The sequence below is a fragment of the Pieris napi genome, chromosome 12 (assembly GCF_905475465.1).
Source record: "Pieris napi chromosome 12, ilPieNapi1.2, whole genome shotgun sequence".
Lineage (NCBI taxonomy): Eukaryota > Metazoa > Arthropoda > Insecta > Lepidoptera > Pieridae > Pieris > Pieris napi.
In genome coordinates, this window is record NC_062245.1 from 308,918 (window position 1) to 325,354 (window position 16,437).

The window sequence follows — 16,437 nt, forward strand, 5'->3', positions numbered from 1 at the left end:
TGGGAGCACTATACAGTACTCGCAGTGTATATCGGAACATACCCTCTGTCAGTCTCTCACATTTCTCTCAAATTTCTTTGGACATTTGTCTCTTTTCTTGACCTGTATTTAGTCAGCGTGATTAGTCAAGCTAACCAACTGTCAATGCCTGCAACTTGATAGTTGTCACGTTCACTATTTTGTAATTTGTCTGTGGTTCGCACTTGAATAAAAGTCAAAATTCAAAAAAAAAAAAAAAAAAAAGTCAAAATAAAGTTTTGTAATTTATTATATTATCCAATCTCTAATCCTTAGTAATATTATTATTAGGTAAATTCATGTTAATTTTGACATAATGTGTAATCAGAAAATATAAAGTGAAGTGAAGTGAGTTGAATATAAGGAGTAAAATACGTACTTACTACAATGGAGCGTGGTAAAATGTCTTCAGCCGGTCGTGGGGGTAAAAGCAAGGCTCCTCAACATCCTCAGGATATATTTGCGTTAGGCAGCAAGTCGACTGTGGTAGTTTCACGCGACTCCGAAAAACGAAGCATACATAAGCCTACCACTAGCGGTAAGCTATAAGTACTTTTTGATTATCTGCCTGGTGCAGTCTTTTGAAACAATGTCATAATTGATATTAATTTAGGTGTTGTGGAAAGGAAACGAGACAGCACAGGATTTGGGAGCCAACCGCCAAGTAAGAGATCAAGGATAGGTTCTCCTGCAGAATCAGTATCAACAACTTCACTTGAGATAGATCCTGTTGACTTGGTTCCTAATGTACTTCAAGCTCTTGATACACATAATTCAGACAAACTTGTGAGTATGACATATTTGAGATATAGTGCAAAGTAGATTTGAACATTCACAAGTGTAAAATATTAAAAAAATATATGATTTGCTCATAGGATTATCATTATTATTTTATTTTATTATACTAGCTCTACAAAAATAACTTATTTTTGATAGTATATTAATTCATATTGTCTTTTCAGCTTGGTCTTTTAACAGGCTCCATTCGCCTCTTAAAGTCCCAACGATCGAAGCCTGATCCAATACTATGTATGGGCATGTTGTATCTAACAAAGATTCGTCCCAATATGTTTGCTCATGAGACTGTTACACAAACACTTTGTACATTACTGAAGAGGGAACAAGGAGCAGCATTTAAAAGTAAAGGCAATCCACTAGTGTTTGTTTTAGCTTGTAATATGCTGTATGCAGGACATAAAGATAGTAACAACTGGCCAGATACATTTATAAAGGTAAGATTAGCTATTGAAAGGTCTTATATGATGAAAATATTTCCTTATTCAAACTTTTCACATAATAATTAGAAAAATGTGTTTTAAACTTTATTTTAAGCTAAATATAATTTGAAACAGAAAATAATTTTCTGTCATATTATTAAATCATTATTTGTACCAAAATCCTCTATGTATTACTGGTATCATATTTGCATGAAATTTGAACTGTATTAAGGGGCTCCTAGGCGGGCCATTTCTTCACGAAAATGTATAGCTGCAAGGGTATAGCTGTTAGCATCAGCCAGCATTTACGGCTAGACTATAGAATGTTGTTATAAAAGATTTTGACTGTAATTGAATGACCGCAAAAAACAAACAAATTATTGAGACATTGAAATTAACGAATGCCAAATTATTGTGAATCGACTGTATATATATCCTGCCTTGTTTGACAGCGCTAAAGTGCCGCCATTTGTCGACTTAAGTCAATAAATACATATGTAATAGATCACGGGCTACGTCCAGGCACCAACCCCAGTAATTAGGCTGTCCTAGGATATAATGTTTCTAGATCGCATGCGCGTATCGATTGCGATGGTAATATAAAGGTGCACCTAACCAGTGAATTCGATACGTTAGTCATCTGCGTTCTATCGGCGCGGCGTATTTACCAATTTTGATCCGTTGTTGTGCACTCAAAATTAAACATGTAATACTTGTACCATAATTTTAAAATTACCTTTTCAAGTGATTTCGTTTATATTACGGCAACTTCGAGAGCAATAAAATTATGTAGTTTTTAATTGTGTGATTAACAGGTATACCTGGATGACGCTCTCAATGAGAGGTGGTGGGTGGATTGTACCTGGTGCAAATGTCTGGTGGAAAATATTGTCACGGCGTTCAGCACGAAACAACCGCCTTCACATCTTATACCCACTGAGAGTACGTTGGGTGAGTTAACGCTAATTGCTTTTTGCATATTCACAGGAAAATTTAAATGTCTCTGTACACTTCCATCATAGCATAGCATTGTATGTTGTATGTTAAATTTAATAGAGGATAAATAACAATATCAGTAGATTAAAAATATTAAACAAGACTTTAATATTATACTCTTTATGTTATAAATATGGTTACTTTTAGGAACAATGTCCCCGTCAGGGTCCGGCTCGCCGTTGATGGGGAGTACGGAAGATGATGTGGACAACACTGAACTAGAGTATACCGTCTTTCCCAGGTAAATAAATAATATACTACGCTTACGAAGTTTACTTTTAGCTGGGTGAAAGAGTTTTGTGACATAAAAACGACCTTGTTTTTGCGTTCCCCTAAACTATAAATATATTTGTGTTCCCCTAAACGTCCAATCATATCAGTCTATCTATATATATAACAGAAAGTTGTGTTAGTTACACTATTTATAACTCAAGAACGGCTGAATCGATTTGGCTGAAAATTGTTGGGGCGGTAACTTAGTACCAGGAGATGGATATAGGATATAACAGAAAAACTAAAAATTTATCAGTTAAAACATCAGTCTAGCCGTTCATTTGTTAAAAATGGTATGACAAAACCCAACTGAGAGCTAAACGTAACGTAATGTAACGTAATTGAAAAATCTTAAATATGTAGTGTTTTTTATTTGCTTTTGAGCTGACTTTGTCAAGATTTCCTTTAACTATCTCGCTTGCAAAATTTACATGCGTTGAGTTACAGGTGAAGAAAAAATAGCTTCTAGAGCTAATATGTGAATTGACCATATGTATGAATACTAAAAACTACGTAGATATAAACCGAATTTATGTATGAAAATATTGTTAAATGCACTGCAAGAGAAAAGAGCGATTAGTTTCGCCCTGGACGAATGGATTCGCAACGTGAGTTTTATTTGTTGCCATCCATTCGTTCGACGCGACGCGTCGTCGCCGCCATCGAAGAAGAGAAGAAAACGTTTGCCAGAGAAGACTGCGATTGTTAAACTAACAGCTGCGAGTTGTTTTGATACCTTTTTGAATTTGGATTTATACGAATAATTAAGGAATGCCTATAATAGCAGTTCGTCTTCCAGATATTCCAGTAGCTATGAGAGCGTGGAGGCTCTCGTGCTGGAGGCTATCAAGGAGCAGATACAGAGGCGAGCCGCGCCCGATGCGATGGGAAAGGGTTTCCTAAAACTTTTGTCTGCGACTTGTGGATTCCCCGAGGTATTTTCATCCTATTTTTGCGCGTGAATGAAAAATATAATTTTATCTTTGAATATATTCATGTTAAATAATCTAGTAATCGTGCCGTCTTTAGTTAGCTACTGAGAGGAGCTTTAGATGATGAACAATAATTTAAAAGTTTTGGCTAACACGGAGACGGCTCATCAGCGCAAGTAACTTGATAGCGAATATATGTAAAACACGCCTAAAATGTCTCCAGTGATGATACAATGCGTTAGTTTAATAAAGATTGGCATTGCCCTAGATTCGAATGATAGCAGCCTCCCGTTTAGAAGGCTGGCTGCATTCGGGCAAGACGTGGCGAGCGGCGCAGGAGCTACTCGCGTACGTGTGCGCCAACGCGTGCGCATCCGGTCCGAGCGCACCGCGGGACCACGAAGTGTTGGCGCAACTGGCTCGGATGCGACTCAAGACTAAGCCGCTGCAGAGTGCCTACCAGGCGTGTCTTAGGTGACGGTTTTTACATACTATGTTATATTGTATTTTATTTTTTCGTATAACATGTACTGTAGATATAGCATTATATATGACGTCTCCTAATGTACGTATTTATCACATTTTGTTCAGGGAGATGGTATCAGAGAGCCCGGCGCTGTTACGCAGTGTGGTGACTCACACGATCTACAACGAGTTATCAAACGTGCGTTCGCCGAACAATATGGCCGTTCTGGCTGCACTCATACATGCGCAGCCGCAGCTCGTGCCCGCTGCCATGGCTGATACTTATCAGGTATACTAAATATTCTTCAAACGTTAACGTTAAAAAGACGATGGGTCGAAGAAGTTATACATGGATTTAACCAAAATAAATTTGGTCTGGATCAAATTGGGTTTGTTTATTTCAGGAGCTTCTGCTGCGTACAGAAGACTACCTGCGTCCGCTACGGGCGCTGACTCGCGAATGTATACGTGCCGCTCGTTCCGACGCACAGGCCTTGTTGCCTCTCGCTCATGCGCTTGCGCATCCGCCACCGCATGATCCCCCGCAAGAAGTAATGATATTGATCGAATTATTAATCTTTCTGATATTCCAGCCGAAAAAATATGGAATAGATTCTTAAACTTGGAATTTAGTTACTGTACTATATTAAACACAAGCTTTTCGAATCGATTTTGTCTATGAATGCTTATAAATTGTTATCAATTTGATTAATGGTAAAAAGGTCCACCCATACGCTAAGTCCATGATTTTGTATCCATCTCAAACTCTTATTAATTTCCAAGGCATACTTATGTCTAGGAGTGAATTATGTAAAATCTTGACGTGTCGTGTGTGACGTAGATCCGCGAGCGAGCGTTCTCTTCCCTGGCAGACTTGTTCTGCTGCTGCTGCTTGGTGACGGCGACCCAACGCGCCCACTGCCCCGACTACCGCGCCAACTTGGCCGCCTTGCAGCAGCAGGCGCTGGCTTGGCTATTGGACACCGCCGTGGGGGTGTACCGCCCTCAACGCCACGACTATCAGCACGCGCTGAACAAGGTGATGGAATATTCTCGAGCGACTTAAGTATATATCTCAATTTTAGATAAATGACAAGTAAATTAGCAGTCTTTTCGCTCATTAATTAAGAGTAAAATAATTAAAACTGTAAAAGATATTTGAACGTAATAATTTGCAGATAATGTTCGTGGAGTCGGCGGAAACTTACAGCAAAGTGGACAACTGGCCTCCGGAGTCCGAGCGCGCCCTCACCTACCGGCTCTGCTGCGAAGCGCCTCTGTCGCAGCACACCATACTGAGACTCATATTCATCGGCCTTTCTAAAGTACGTACGCGTATACGCTCGTATACGCGAGTGCTCGTGTGTGACCGATAAACATTTCAATGTTATATATAACATTTCAGGAAATCCCCGTTTCCCCGGCGGAGGTGTTCGAGCTTTTGGAGCAATTGGTGCGTCGAGCTTGCGCTTTGCCACCCGAGGATGGGCCTCTGCAAGTAGAAAAGCTGGAAATCGCCGATTACATATTCCAGCTTTGTCAATTCCATCCACCGGATAACATTACGCTGCCCGCCGGGTACGACTAGTTTATTTTATCCTTAGAAGATTCTCGAGAGAGAACACCCCAGAAGCAGTTTCGCTTTATTTTCTTCCAGTGAATTTCAACACGTTGTAAGGGCTATTTGATCTAGTTGTTAGGGTAGAAAATTGAACCCTCCAATGATGACTTGATTCACTGACTTTACATATACTGTACAACTTCAAACTTCAACAAAGGAATTGCTTGTGGTCATGTGTCACGCCTCTTTTATAATCTCTTTCCTACTCCGACTCGACCATCCCACTTCGGGGAGATGTTTGAGTCAATTCGTAAACAACCGAACGAGTCAAATGAGCAACTATTCCACATGTGCACTTGTAGCAAGATTCTTAAGAAGATGTTTCATACAATTTTTTTAGAATTTAATTTGATAATTATTAAAAGCTAACAACGTGGACAAAAATATTGCGAAAAATTGTCGTGCAATGTATAAACGACTGAACCCGCCCTTTTTGTTATTTGCTTCAGAAAAGTTAGGACTCCTCGTGTATGTAATATATTAATTCGAAGGTACACAGCCCCGTCGTTGGCTATTACGGCACTGTACTGGCGAGGGTGGCTCGTGCTGACGATGCTCGCGGCCCACAACCCTCATCAGTTCGCCGAGAGAGCCGCCACCACTTACCCCACTCTGAGAGCGCTCATCGAATGCTGTATAACCGGGTGAGCCAGCTGATTGATAACGTGTATTTGGAGCGGGTGGTTATTTCTCACATAGAAAAGAAGTTCCTTAGGGAGACTGCTCCGTTATCCTAATCCTATTCTCGCCGAGTCCCCGGAGCTACCTTTATTTAGTAATGTATACTTTATTTTCAGGAAACCATCCATAGAGTGGACTAACGGCCCGGGCGAGACGGAACGCACGGAGACCGAACGCACGTCCATCCTACAACTGGAGAGCCACTTGGCGGCCGCCAGCAACGCCGCCAACAAGCTGCCTCTGCCCATCACCGAACACTCCTCGAGACTGCTCAGCCAGGTGTGACGCGCAAATTTAAATACAATAACGCGAATTATATCTTCAGAACGTTATTGACCTCTGACGACTCCGCAGCTCACCCTCATGGAGCCCCTGGGGCCGGCGAGGCGTCCGCCCGCGGGCGTCCTCGAAGCGCTTCAGACGTTGAGCTCTCAACTGCGGCTCGGAAGGCTTCTGTGTCGACAGCCGGCGCTCCTCCTCCAGTTGGTGGAACGTCACGGGACTCGTCGGGCGATGCCCTGGCTGCATCAGTTACTTCGGCACGAACGATTGGAGCTGAGGTTTGGCTCCGAAACATTTTGTATCTCTCTCAACGAACTTTTCTTTGACGTAAACGTTCTCGGATAAGAAAACACGTCTTCCACCTTGAACGCACAACTCGTTATAACTTTGGCGTTTCTAACATCGGTTTGCTCGTCCAGTGTGCTGCCCGTGCAATGCCTCTGCGAATTCCTATCGGCGGGCAGCGCGGGCGGGTCGGGCGAGACGAGCAAGACGAGTGAGCTTTGCGCCCACGTCCGTCGGACTCTGCAGACCGAGGAGGGCGCCCGGGCAGTGCTGCACTATTACATGCACAGGCTCGCGCATGCGCACGCGCCCACGAGGGCTTCCGCTACGAGGGTGAGTGTTTAGTAAAGAGATAGATTTATACCTTTTGCCTATTTGTTTAAGCTGATTTAAAAAAATGCATAATTAATTCTTTTGTTTTTTCAGGGCTTAAAGCTGGTCCTCTCCTCGTCAGATGAGACGACGGAGTTAGACTACAATGCCGACGTGAACCCCGAGTGAGCTTGAACTATATGAAATACTATTTTTGCATAATTTATCTTGTTAGTATAGAAGGAGAGTTCTCTTACTTCTCTACACATTTCGCGCGAATGACCGGGCATTTAACTCGACAATAAAAAAAGTGATAGACATGCTCCCAAATGTTGATTTTTTTCCAGCTCCTGGCTTCCACTGTTGCCATCTCTACGTCACTGGGAAGCCTTAAAGGCCGAGGGCTTACGACGCATACGCGCCGCCTTACTCGTCGAGTGCATCCCGGAACATTTGGCGGCCTATCTCGCGTTCCTCGCCGACCACTGTTCGGATAATCCACCCGACGAGCTGACCGACACCGTCCTGGTCGGTAAATCCATTTGGATCATGTACAATAATTGAATTCTAAGTTGGGAAATTATGTAGTAATGTACAATATTTTACAACTTTGCAGGATCTAAGCCAAGTGCTGATGGAGCGGACGACGGTCATAGGTCACGTGTTACCGGCTGCCGAGAGGCGCAGCGACCAAAGAGCGCACCACCGCGCCCTGCACGCCGCCACCACCATCCTCTACACGCATCTCAGACAGGTAATGGTTCAGTCTCAAAGTCGGGCTTCGATGGTACATTTGTGGTGTGCCGTTTCTTCTATAATCTATGAAACCGACCATGTTTGTTCTGGGTATGGTGAGTTATGACCAGCTACGCCTCAGAAGAGAGCTAGCTTTGTCAGTGTATTTATTTAAGATACTTACGGGTCGGGTTCATAATCTGGATATAATGGAGAGACTGAGTTTACGGGTACCGAGTGAAAACCTGAGGCGGAAGTCTCAACTTTTGGATGTACCGCGCGTACATTCCAACTTGGTTAGCGAAGCACCACTCACGCGAGCAATACATATAATAAATAGAATTTTTGTTGAGGTAGACTTATTTGTTTGTACACTGGCTGAGTTCACAAGAGTTGCTTCCTATATTATTAGTTATAAAATTTAGGTATATAAATATATTTTTGTATTTTTTTTCATGTAGGTTAATTGGTGTGGGGATAATTAATGTGTCGTTCTATCGCATTAGTAATAACTGTAAAGATAGAATTATGATGTGGAATAAATAAATTTCTAGGTACTCACATTGGGTCAACAGCCGGAACCCCAAAAACCGATGGAGGACGGAGTCGAAGGCGCCGGGAGCGCCTGGGCCGGTGGAGAAAAGGTCACCTTACAGTGGTCGAACGGCCGACGCGCCATACTACACGTGGTCACTGCGCATGCGCATCTAAAGCTACTCTGCTACGGACCGTCCATGTGTATGTATTGTTGTCGAACGATTCTACCGAACTCGATATAATACACTATTGTCACAAAATTGAGAATTAGTTAAAAACTGTCTTTGAGTATTCACAATATTTAAAATTTGGTTTTCAGTCGATGTGAACCAAGAGATGTATTCTTGGCTGCAGACGATGTGGGTCGGCGCCGACGCCCCGGACACCATTGTCGCGGAATCTGCTGAAGAGGTAGTTTTCTACTCGTTCGTGGGGCATTCGGGAAAATCTACTCTAAACATGGCTAATTATTTATTTATTTCGCTGCAGGGCGTACTCCTCCCGGACTGGCTCCGACTTCACATGGTGCGTTCGGCGCGGCCGGGCCTGCTCGAGGCCGGCCTCCGAGGCCTTCCCGCTCACAAGTTGGCTCTGTTCATCCAAACGTTCGGCATGCCCGTGCCTTCCATGAGGTATCATATTTCGCTCCGCTCCTTCGCTTCGGCTACGAGACGAAAATCCCTCTGAACTTAATATATTTTGGCAATAGCGCCCTGTTGAGCGCCCTGGACGCCTGCCCGGCCGGCGCCGTGGTCCGCCTGGGCGTGGAGCGCGGCTACATGTCGCAGCTGCTGCGCGTGCAGCGGCAGCGCGGCGCCACCGGAGGAGCCGCCTTCGCCGCCGCCTTGAGGCTGCAGAGGCCGCAGCCGCCGTCCGGTTAGTTAACTCTTTAGTGCTCCAGTGCACTAGTGCCGTGCAACACAACGGCATACTTATATTGAGTGACAAAGTCATATTAAAATATATTTGTCCATCAATATGGACATAGTCATTTAGCAGGTTTAGTGGGCGTCATGTGGGTAAAGTGCGACGAGCACAAAAGACACAAACAATTATCGTACAGTATTTAGTTTAGATTGATTGTATGTATGTAAATTATGATGAGCAGCGGGTTCAGGGCACCGATCTCACTTTTAATCACTATCTAATGGAACCAACTCGGTCCAACGTCTCATCAGAACTGTCTTGCATTCCCTGTACGCCCTGTCATAAGTCAAAATGGCGCCTCGACCCCACTCGAGGGATTTTCTCTGCTCTGATTGGTCGTAACACAAAAATAAACAAATAGAACGAATCTCAATGATTAATATCAACGATAGAAATCAACGGCCAATTGACTCGATCTGAACATTTCTTGATAATCCGAGCATTCCCTGACATATATGTTATATATAATTGACGAATAGTTTCACGGTAGGGGTTTTAAACTATATACGTCTATGACTAGGTAAATAAACAAGTACATGCATTATCTATGCACATCTAGATGACACTCTATTCGTGGAAGACCCTCTCCCGGAAGAAGTGTCCGAGGCGTGGGAATGTGCCCCCGCGGCGCCGCGAGTCTCCGGGGAATCCGCCACGGGCCTGCTCGCCTCGATCTTCACGGGGGCGAAGCTCTACTTCGGGGACCTGGACATTGGCTTCACTCAACTCAATAGTGTAAGTAGTGACCGCTTTTGGGAAACACTAATACACGACTCCGGGCTAGTGCGAGCGAGTCGTTGACGTTGTTTGTAAATATTGTAGCAAATCGTCCGAGAGAGCAGTCGAGGCGGGGGGCCGTGTACGCGAAGTACGCTCGAGTTTTTGCGCGCGGCGGGAAGCGGAGCGGGTAGTGGAGCGGAAGCGTTGCGCGGGCTTTTGTCACGGTCGGCGTACTCCGCTCCGCTTGTGAGGACTCTGGTTCACGCTGCACCGGCTGGACTTGGCGAGGTAATTTTTAGCTTACTTTTCTTTGAAGCAAACGGATCTTTTTAGGCTAGATTCCACCGAGTCCCTTTTTATCTACATTTGTGTCTTTAAACCGTTTATATTATCATTGAACATTTCTTAACTGCCGGTACACCAGTGCGGGTTCACTTTCTCGTCTCGGCTTCAGGTGTGTGCCGCGCTGTTGCCCCACATGTCGTACGTGCGAGGCCCCACGTACGAAGCGGTGCGGGCGGGTGCGGGAGTCGCGCGCACGCTCGACACGCCCCTCCCGTTTCTGCCGAACGCCGCTACGAAGGAACAGATTATCACAGGTATAGCGCGAAAAGTATATTGATTTGATTTTGTGCACAACTTTATCGTTGCCTCAGTCTATATTTTCTTCTTCAGATTAGTTAACTAACAATTTTCACCAGCTCACAAGAGCGGAATCTTCGTTTAATCCTTTTGGTTTTTTCGTAGCTTTCGAGTCGGCGACGGCGAGCACCCTGGAATCCATAGGGAACCACATCATCGAAACCCAGGACACGCAAGTCGTCGTGGACGCTATTACCCAGCTGTTGCAGAACAACCAGGACGGGAAATATAATTCGCCGGTATTTTTAGTTGAATTGCGTCAATTTAGTTTAGAGAAATATGGTGTTTTGATTTATTTAATTGGTTTCACAGGTGAAAGCGGAACCCGGACAGTCTGTTGCGCCTGCGTCGATATTCTCCGATGGCACGTTGGGGTGCGGCCTATTGCTGGACTGGCTCGCTGAGCTCCACCGGGAAACCCTTTCAAAGCTCGTTAGTAATCTTACTCGATGCCTATTTATAAGAGTGAGTGTTTAGCTAAATTAATTGACCTAATTAACACATCAGATGCGCGTCATGTTCGTGAGCGGAGGCGCAAGTTGGCGGCCTTTGCTCGTCACGCTGATGGCTCAGAGGTCTTCGTGGCGCACTCTGCACGCCTGTCTCGCGGAACTGCTGATGCCCGATGGGTGAGCATATTGATGCACAAATACCGAAGTCAATTCAGTAAAATAGTCGGGTCTATCTTTTAGAACATTAATCAAACTTCTATTTCAAAGGGCTATCAACGAAAAATCAAAATTTTCAGTGTCTATTTTTTTTTTACTCTATATTAATCAATCGCGTACAACAATAGAATATAAACGAAATAATGAAATGTTAATTGCTATGTAACAGTCGAAGAGAGTGCCTTCGTCTGGCTTTACTCTCGGGGCGTGACCCCCATGATTTAGTTATAGTTATTCTAGAATATATTATTTTCCTAATTCTCTTATATCGCAGGAAATGGGCCCCTCGAGCCGTATTAGACTTCGCCGAGGCCTTGGTGAACAGCCCCAGAATATGGCAAGGTCGCGATCGAGCCACGCCTAAACACTACGTGCCCGAAGATACGCTTCGGCTCACGCATAAACAGGTAACGGATAACGGTGAATTGAATTTTAACACATTCTCATCAGAACGAATATACAAAAGTTCCAAATTGCTCATTCACTGAAGTATTTGTCATTTGCCTACTATATATCTCTAATAGAGTATTTTGTGAAGCTGGGCGTCCTCATCCATTACGTGAGCGAGGAGGCGTGGGAGGAGCCGAACATGGAAGGGGGGCGGCGCCGCATCGAGGCTCGACTGTCTCTGCTGCTGCGGTGCTGCGGCGAGCCTCACTCGCTGCTCGCCGCCGCTTTGGCCGCCAGCGAAGGACATCCCTTGCTGCTGCTGCTCATGTATATGAAGGTACGCTTCGATCGACGATTTTCCGTCACACGTTTTATATGGAAACCGTCTACTCACGTTTAGGGATGAAGTTTTACATTTTATCGCTAGTCTCATATGAGCTGTGGTCAAAATCACAACTCCCGATTTATCCTATCGAGTGCCAGTCGTCAGTCAAAGGTTTTAACCGACTTCAAAATGTTGCTTAACTCACCCGAGTCCACGCGTGTTCTCTCTTCAGGTACCGAAAATTCTTCAGCTCCTCCGTGAATGCGAAGAGAGATCGGGTTCCGCCATAGAAGTGGGCCTCCCCGGTGCGCGGCTCTCGACGGGAGCCTCCACCAGCGCCACGGATCGAGTCTCGCACACCTTGCTCACTGCTCTCGCGCCGAACACGTACCAATCCGGGAAGGAACACTCGCAGAAGTAAGCGACGACATTGTTTAGGAAGAAAGTTCTACTGAACCAAACTTATTTTGGAAGGGATACCAGAAACTGTATCTAATATTAATCTGTAATTTAAATATAAAAATAATGTTTTTATCAATATATCTTGAGTTATAGAGAGTCTTCTCATACAATCTATTATAGCTTCACCGAACACTGGGATCCTTTCCTTTCGTTGCAGGGCTTGGCGCATAGAAGCCGCGGCCCGGGCGGTGTGGTCCCGCGTGGTGGGTGCCGGCGAACGGGCTCTGCCCCTGGCGGGCGCCCTGTTGAGGGGCGTGAGGGCCAGGCACCATCATCATCTGCTGGCGGCGCTGGAGATGCTGCCCGACGGGGAGCTGTTTGCGGCACCGGCGAGGTACGTATTCGAAATCGAAGCGATACAGTGAAATATATTACGTCTTCTCATATCTATATATTATAAGTAAAAGTTTACACCGCCGTGTAGCGAAGAGATCCACGGCATCCTGGAGTGCTTCCTGAGCCTGGTGTGCAGCGGGGGCGGCGGCTCCGGGGCTCTGCCCCACCGAGTGGCCGCCCTCCTCCGCCGCTACCTCGCCGCGCGCCCGCAGAGGGCGGCCTCTCTCATGCACAAGCATCGGGATGGCATCGCGTGAGTGTCTTCACCTTTTACGGTTTTGACGAAGTTGACCAACTCTACGATTTTTATACGAAATAAATATGCAACGATTGTCGGTCGAACAGGAATCAGCCGGCGTTGAGCGGCGTAGTGAGCGGAGAGGCGAGTTCCAGCGTGACGCCGCCGCCGCACGCTCTCACGGGGTTGCAAAGGAGGCGCGCCTCGCCCGACGAACTCCAGTGGTTTCTGCAGGTTATTATATTAACTTTGTCTATATTATCTTATGCAATTTTATATGAGTCAGACCTGCATTAAATCGTATTTACAGGAAATAGAGGCGTGGGGCGTACGTCGCGGTGGGGCGTGGGGCGGTCCCCGCAGTGCAGACGCCATCTTGCGCTGCGCCGCCCCGCTCGCCGCTTCGCCGCACGCTCCGCTCAGGAACGCTGCGCTGTCGCTGCTGGCGAAGCTCTTACCCGCGGCACCCGATACGAGACCAGGTATGGAGCAAAGTCACAAAGAACCATAGATCCGTGCCGGCTAATTCCACCTTCGGCCGTTATGGAAGCGATTTTCACTCGTATTAGTTATATCTCTAGTAGTGTTATTCTAGTCGTAATGAGGGAATCTCATTCCTGAGATTGATCTCATGCCAATGGAGTTCTTAAAACTAAAAAGTCGCCGGCGTGTGCTCTGAACAGAAGGCTGAGTACGATACCTATAAATTTGATTACGAAACAGATCTTCGACCAAAACCAGTAGTTGTAGCGCCACTAAGAGGAAACTACTTTTAGATAGTATATCTATTTTTAAAATAAAATAAAAGTAATTTAAATTTCAGGTCTGCAAGCGATCCTGGAATGCCTGGAGTCACCTCAACCGGAAGTGGTGGCGAGCGTTTTAGAAAAGCTGCCAGACCTGGTTTGTGGGATACAAGAGCATGGAGCTAAACTCTTAGACACAGTGTTTGAATTAGGAATGCGCTCGAGGGCACCTGTTGACACTTGTCTGGCTAAATGTGTGTCGGCCTTGAACTTACTGAGAGCTTGTTAGTTTAACAATTGGGGTCAAGCACAACCACTGACTGACATAAAGGAGTGGGATATCAGAAATGTTGTTTCTCTTATGTCCAGTTGAAAATTGTGTAATGTTGGAGATTAAATTTCTGCTACTTGTTATACTTTTTTAAATAAATAATTTGTAAATGAATTTCATAAATAAGAAACACATTAAAGAAGTTATAAAATTTATAGATATTTTTCCTTTAAAGTTTTAAGTTATTTTTTGTGATGTTAGTAGTATCTTTAGGTACTTCATATAACATAAATAAGAAAACATTTTAATTTTTAAACTGTTTTATTTGTTAATTAAGCAAATATAATACTTTTAAAATAAAATAAATCTGTTCTTTACAGAATAAATAAAATCAATAAAAAGTAACATAAGTCTATGATGTCACCAGTCATTGTTACCAAGGTCTTCAAAAAGTTTATCCTTAATCTTAGGTCTTGGGTCTTCCTTAATTTTAGTATCCACTGCACCTACTTTACCCAGTAAGTATTCAAGTTCTGAAAATAAAAATTTAGCATTAACTTTTCACTATTTATTAAACAATTAAAACATTTTATATATGTTCATTGACATGATTTATTAAATAAATTACTAAATAATGCCTAGTTTAAAATCAAGAAGAAATTATATTCTTTTATTTTTGCTTAAGACTTACTTATTTTTTATACAATAAAGCATCACTCTCAACCATTTTAATGTTGTGAAAAGTTAAGTATAATAAATAGTCTTGCCACTGTAAAATTATAATATGTCATATATATATACATTCGCTATATTTAGCGTATCTTTTGAAACTATATGTTGTTTGTATTTATTCTTTTTCAACTGAGTGCAACCCCCATTTAAAACAAACTCGACCCCCCCAGGGGTGTGACCCTCGCTTGAGAAATGATGCAATAGAGTATAAAGTTTTTGAAAGTCAACTTATTTGAGAAGCAGTAATAAAAGTAGCTATAAATGTATTTATTACTTACCATCACAGGTCAAAGAAGTGCCTCTTAGTTCATGTGGTCCTACAAACTGCTTTTTTAAATCACCTTCAAAATACACAAAGACACTAGGCAGATTTCGTTCTGGAAAGTTCGGAATGCATGTCTGGGCAATTGCTTTCAAGAACTTTGTACATGGGTATTTTGCAGATAATTCTCTAAGGTGCTGGTTGAGCAGAGCACATTGCTGGATCCTAGAAGAGATATTATTTGTTCTCATGAAACTAAAACTTCACAAATGTTTATAAAAATGTTTTCCCTGACATTGATATTAAACAGAACATTTAATATAGGAGTATGACCCTGGAATATAATTAATATAGAAAACTGTACAATACTATGTACACATACCCTTGCTTATATAAATGTATAACAACCCAAATGCCTTCACCAGCCTTGTTTACTTCCTGTACATAATCCTGTCCTGAGATTTCTCTGACATCACCAAATTTGGGTTTCTCTGCTAAAAGTTTTAATTCAGCAATTCTTCTCTGCCTGTACTGCTCAATTACTGCCTCATCTTCTGAATCCTCCAGCTCATCCAAGCCATCCAGATCTAGCTCTGATAATTGTTTGTCCTCTAGAATTAATTATATTTTGTTAATAAAAATTTACCACATCTTTGTACGTGGCTCAAAATTAAATAAATTAAAACATACATACAAATAGACAAATTCTATGATATGAAGGACTACATTTTCATATAGCGGCATACTTGTAACAGTTATGATATATCATTCAAATCCATACATATATATGAATTTTACTAATACTATGTAGGAGACACTGTTATAGTGAAACGAAGTCGATAGTTTTTAATATAAGAAATATAAACATTAGCAGGTGTCCATAACCTTTTCGTGATTATTAGACCGTAAAGACTTACTTTCAGCCTGTTTGTGCTGTATTGTCTGCTCAATCATATTAACAATTTCATCTTCTGATATTTCCTTTTCTTTTTGTGGCAAGATTCCTTTCGAACGTAAAACATCGTTCCACTCTGTATCTTCATTGGGATTCTGAAATACACTCTCTGAAATCTCCTATACATTACGAACAAAAAAAGTCAGTTGAAGTTTAAGCTTACCTGCATTTTTACTAGTTGTTTTTACCAGAATTTCTATATAATGATATATATTATCTTAACCACAAATATTGATAAATAGAAGAGAATTAAGTATAACGAATAGGAATTAGGGAAGAAATTTGACACCTCTCCGTATAGGGAAGGAATATAGAAATTTCAAAATGATTGTCAGTCGAGTGATGACGTCTAACAGTTAAAATGTTGTCATTTGTATCACTTTTACGTATTGAAGTTGACAGCTGGGGT

The 16,437-nt window shown here is 43.1% G+C and overlaps 2 protein-coding genes across 3 annotated transcripts; one reads left to right on the plus strand and one right to left on the minus strand.

Annotated features, from left to right (window-relative positions):
- Positions 1 to 244: 244 nt before the first annotated feature.
- On the plus strand, positions 245 to 14,294 carry LOC125054438 (integrator complex subunit 1). Of its 2 annotated transcripts, XM_047656331.1 has the most exons (37): positions 245 to 556; positions 632 to 804; positions 981 to 1,250; positions 2,051 to 2,186; positions 2,379 to 2,472; positions 3,304 to 3,439; positions 3,705 to 3,910; positions 4,028 to 4,190; positions 4,306 to 4,452; positions 4,743 to 4,940; positions 5,080 to 5,226; positions 5,307 to 5,479; positions 6,014 to 6,166; positions 6,320 to 6,482; positions 6,558 to 6,763; positions 6,905 to 7,103; positions 7,197 to 7,267; positions 7,430 to 7,610; positions 7,699 to 7,836; positions 8,372 to 8,555; positions 8,674 to 8,765; positions 8,844 to 8,986; positions 9,064 to 9,230; positions 9,841 to 10,016; positions 10,104 to 10,289; positions 10,456 to 10,600; positions 10,749 to 10,882; positions 10,956 to 11,075; positions 11,151 to 11,272; positions 11,586 to 11,718; positions 11,850 to 12,038; positions 12,259 to 12,443; positions 12,646 to 12,822; positions 12,913 to 13,077; positions 13,170 to 13,296; positions 13,373 to 13,544; positions 13,886 to 14,294. In XM_047656331.1, exons 1-37 carry the CDS (start codon positions 406 to 408, stop codon positions 14,095 to 14,097), a joined length of 5,934 nt encoding a protein of 1,977 aa, XP_047512287.1. In that variant the 5' UTR covers positions 245 to 405; the 3' UTR covers positions 14,098 to 14,294. The 2 variants fall into 2 exon arrangements, with proteins under 2 accessions (XP_047512287.1, XP_047512288.1); XM_047656332.1 differs by lacking the exons at positions 245 to 556; positions 632 to 804; positions 981 to 1,250 and adding an exon at positions 1,814 to 1,941.
- An 87-nt stretch (positions 14,295 to 14,381) lies between these two features.
- On the minus strand, positions 14,382 to 16,353 carry LOC125054443 (viral IAP-associated factor homolog). The gene is made up of 5 exons (XM_047656339.1): positions 16,192 to 16,353; positions 15,991 to 16,123; positions 15,456 to 15,684; positions 15,090 to 15,298; positions 14,382 to 14,612 (listed from the first exon to the last, which is right to left on the minus strand). The coding sequence occupies exons 1-5, from the start codon at positions 16,195 to 16,197 to the stop codon at positions 14,500 to 14,502; spliced, it is 690 nt and encodes a 229-aa protein (XP_047512295.1). The 5' UTR covers positions 16,198 to 16,353; the 3' UTR covers positions 14,382 to 14,499.
- Positions 16,354 to 16,437: the final 84 nt, after the last annotated feature.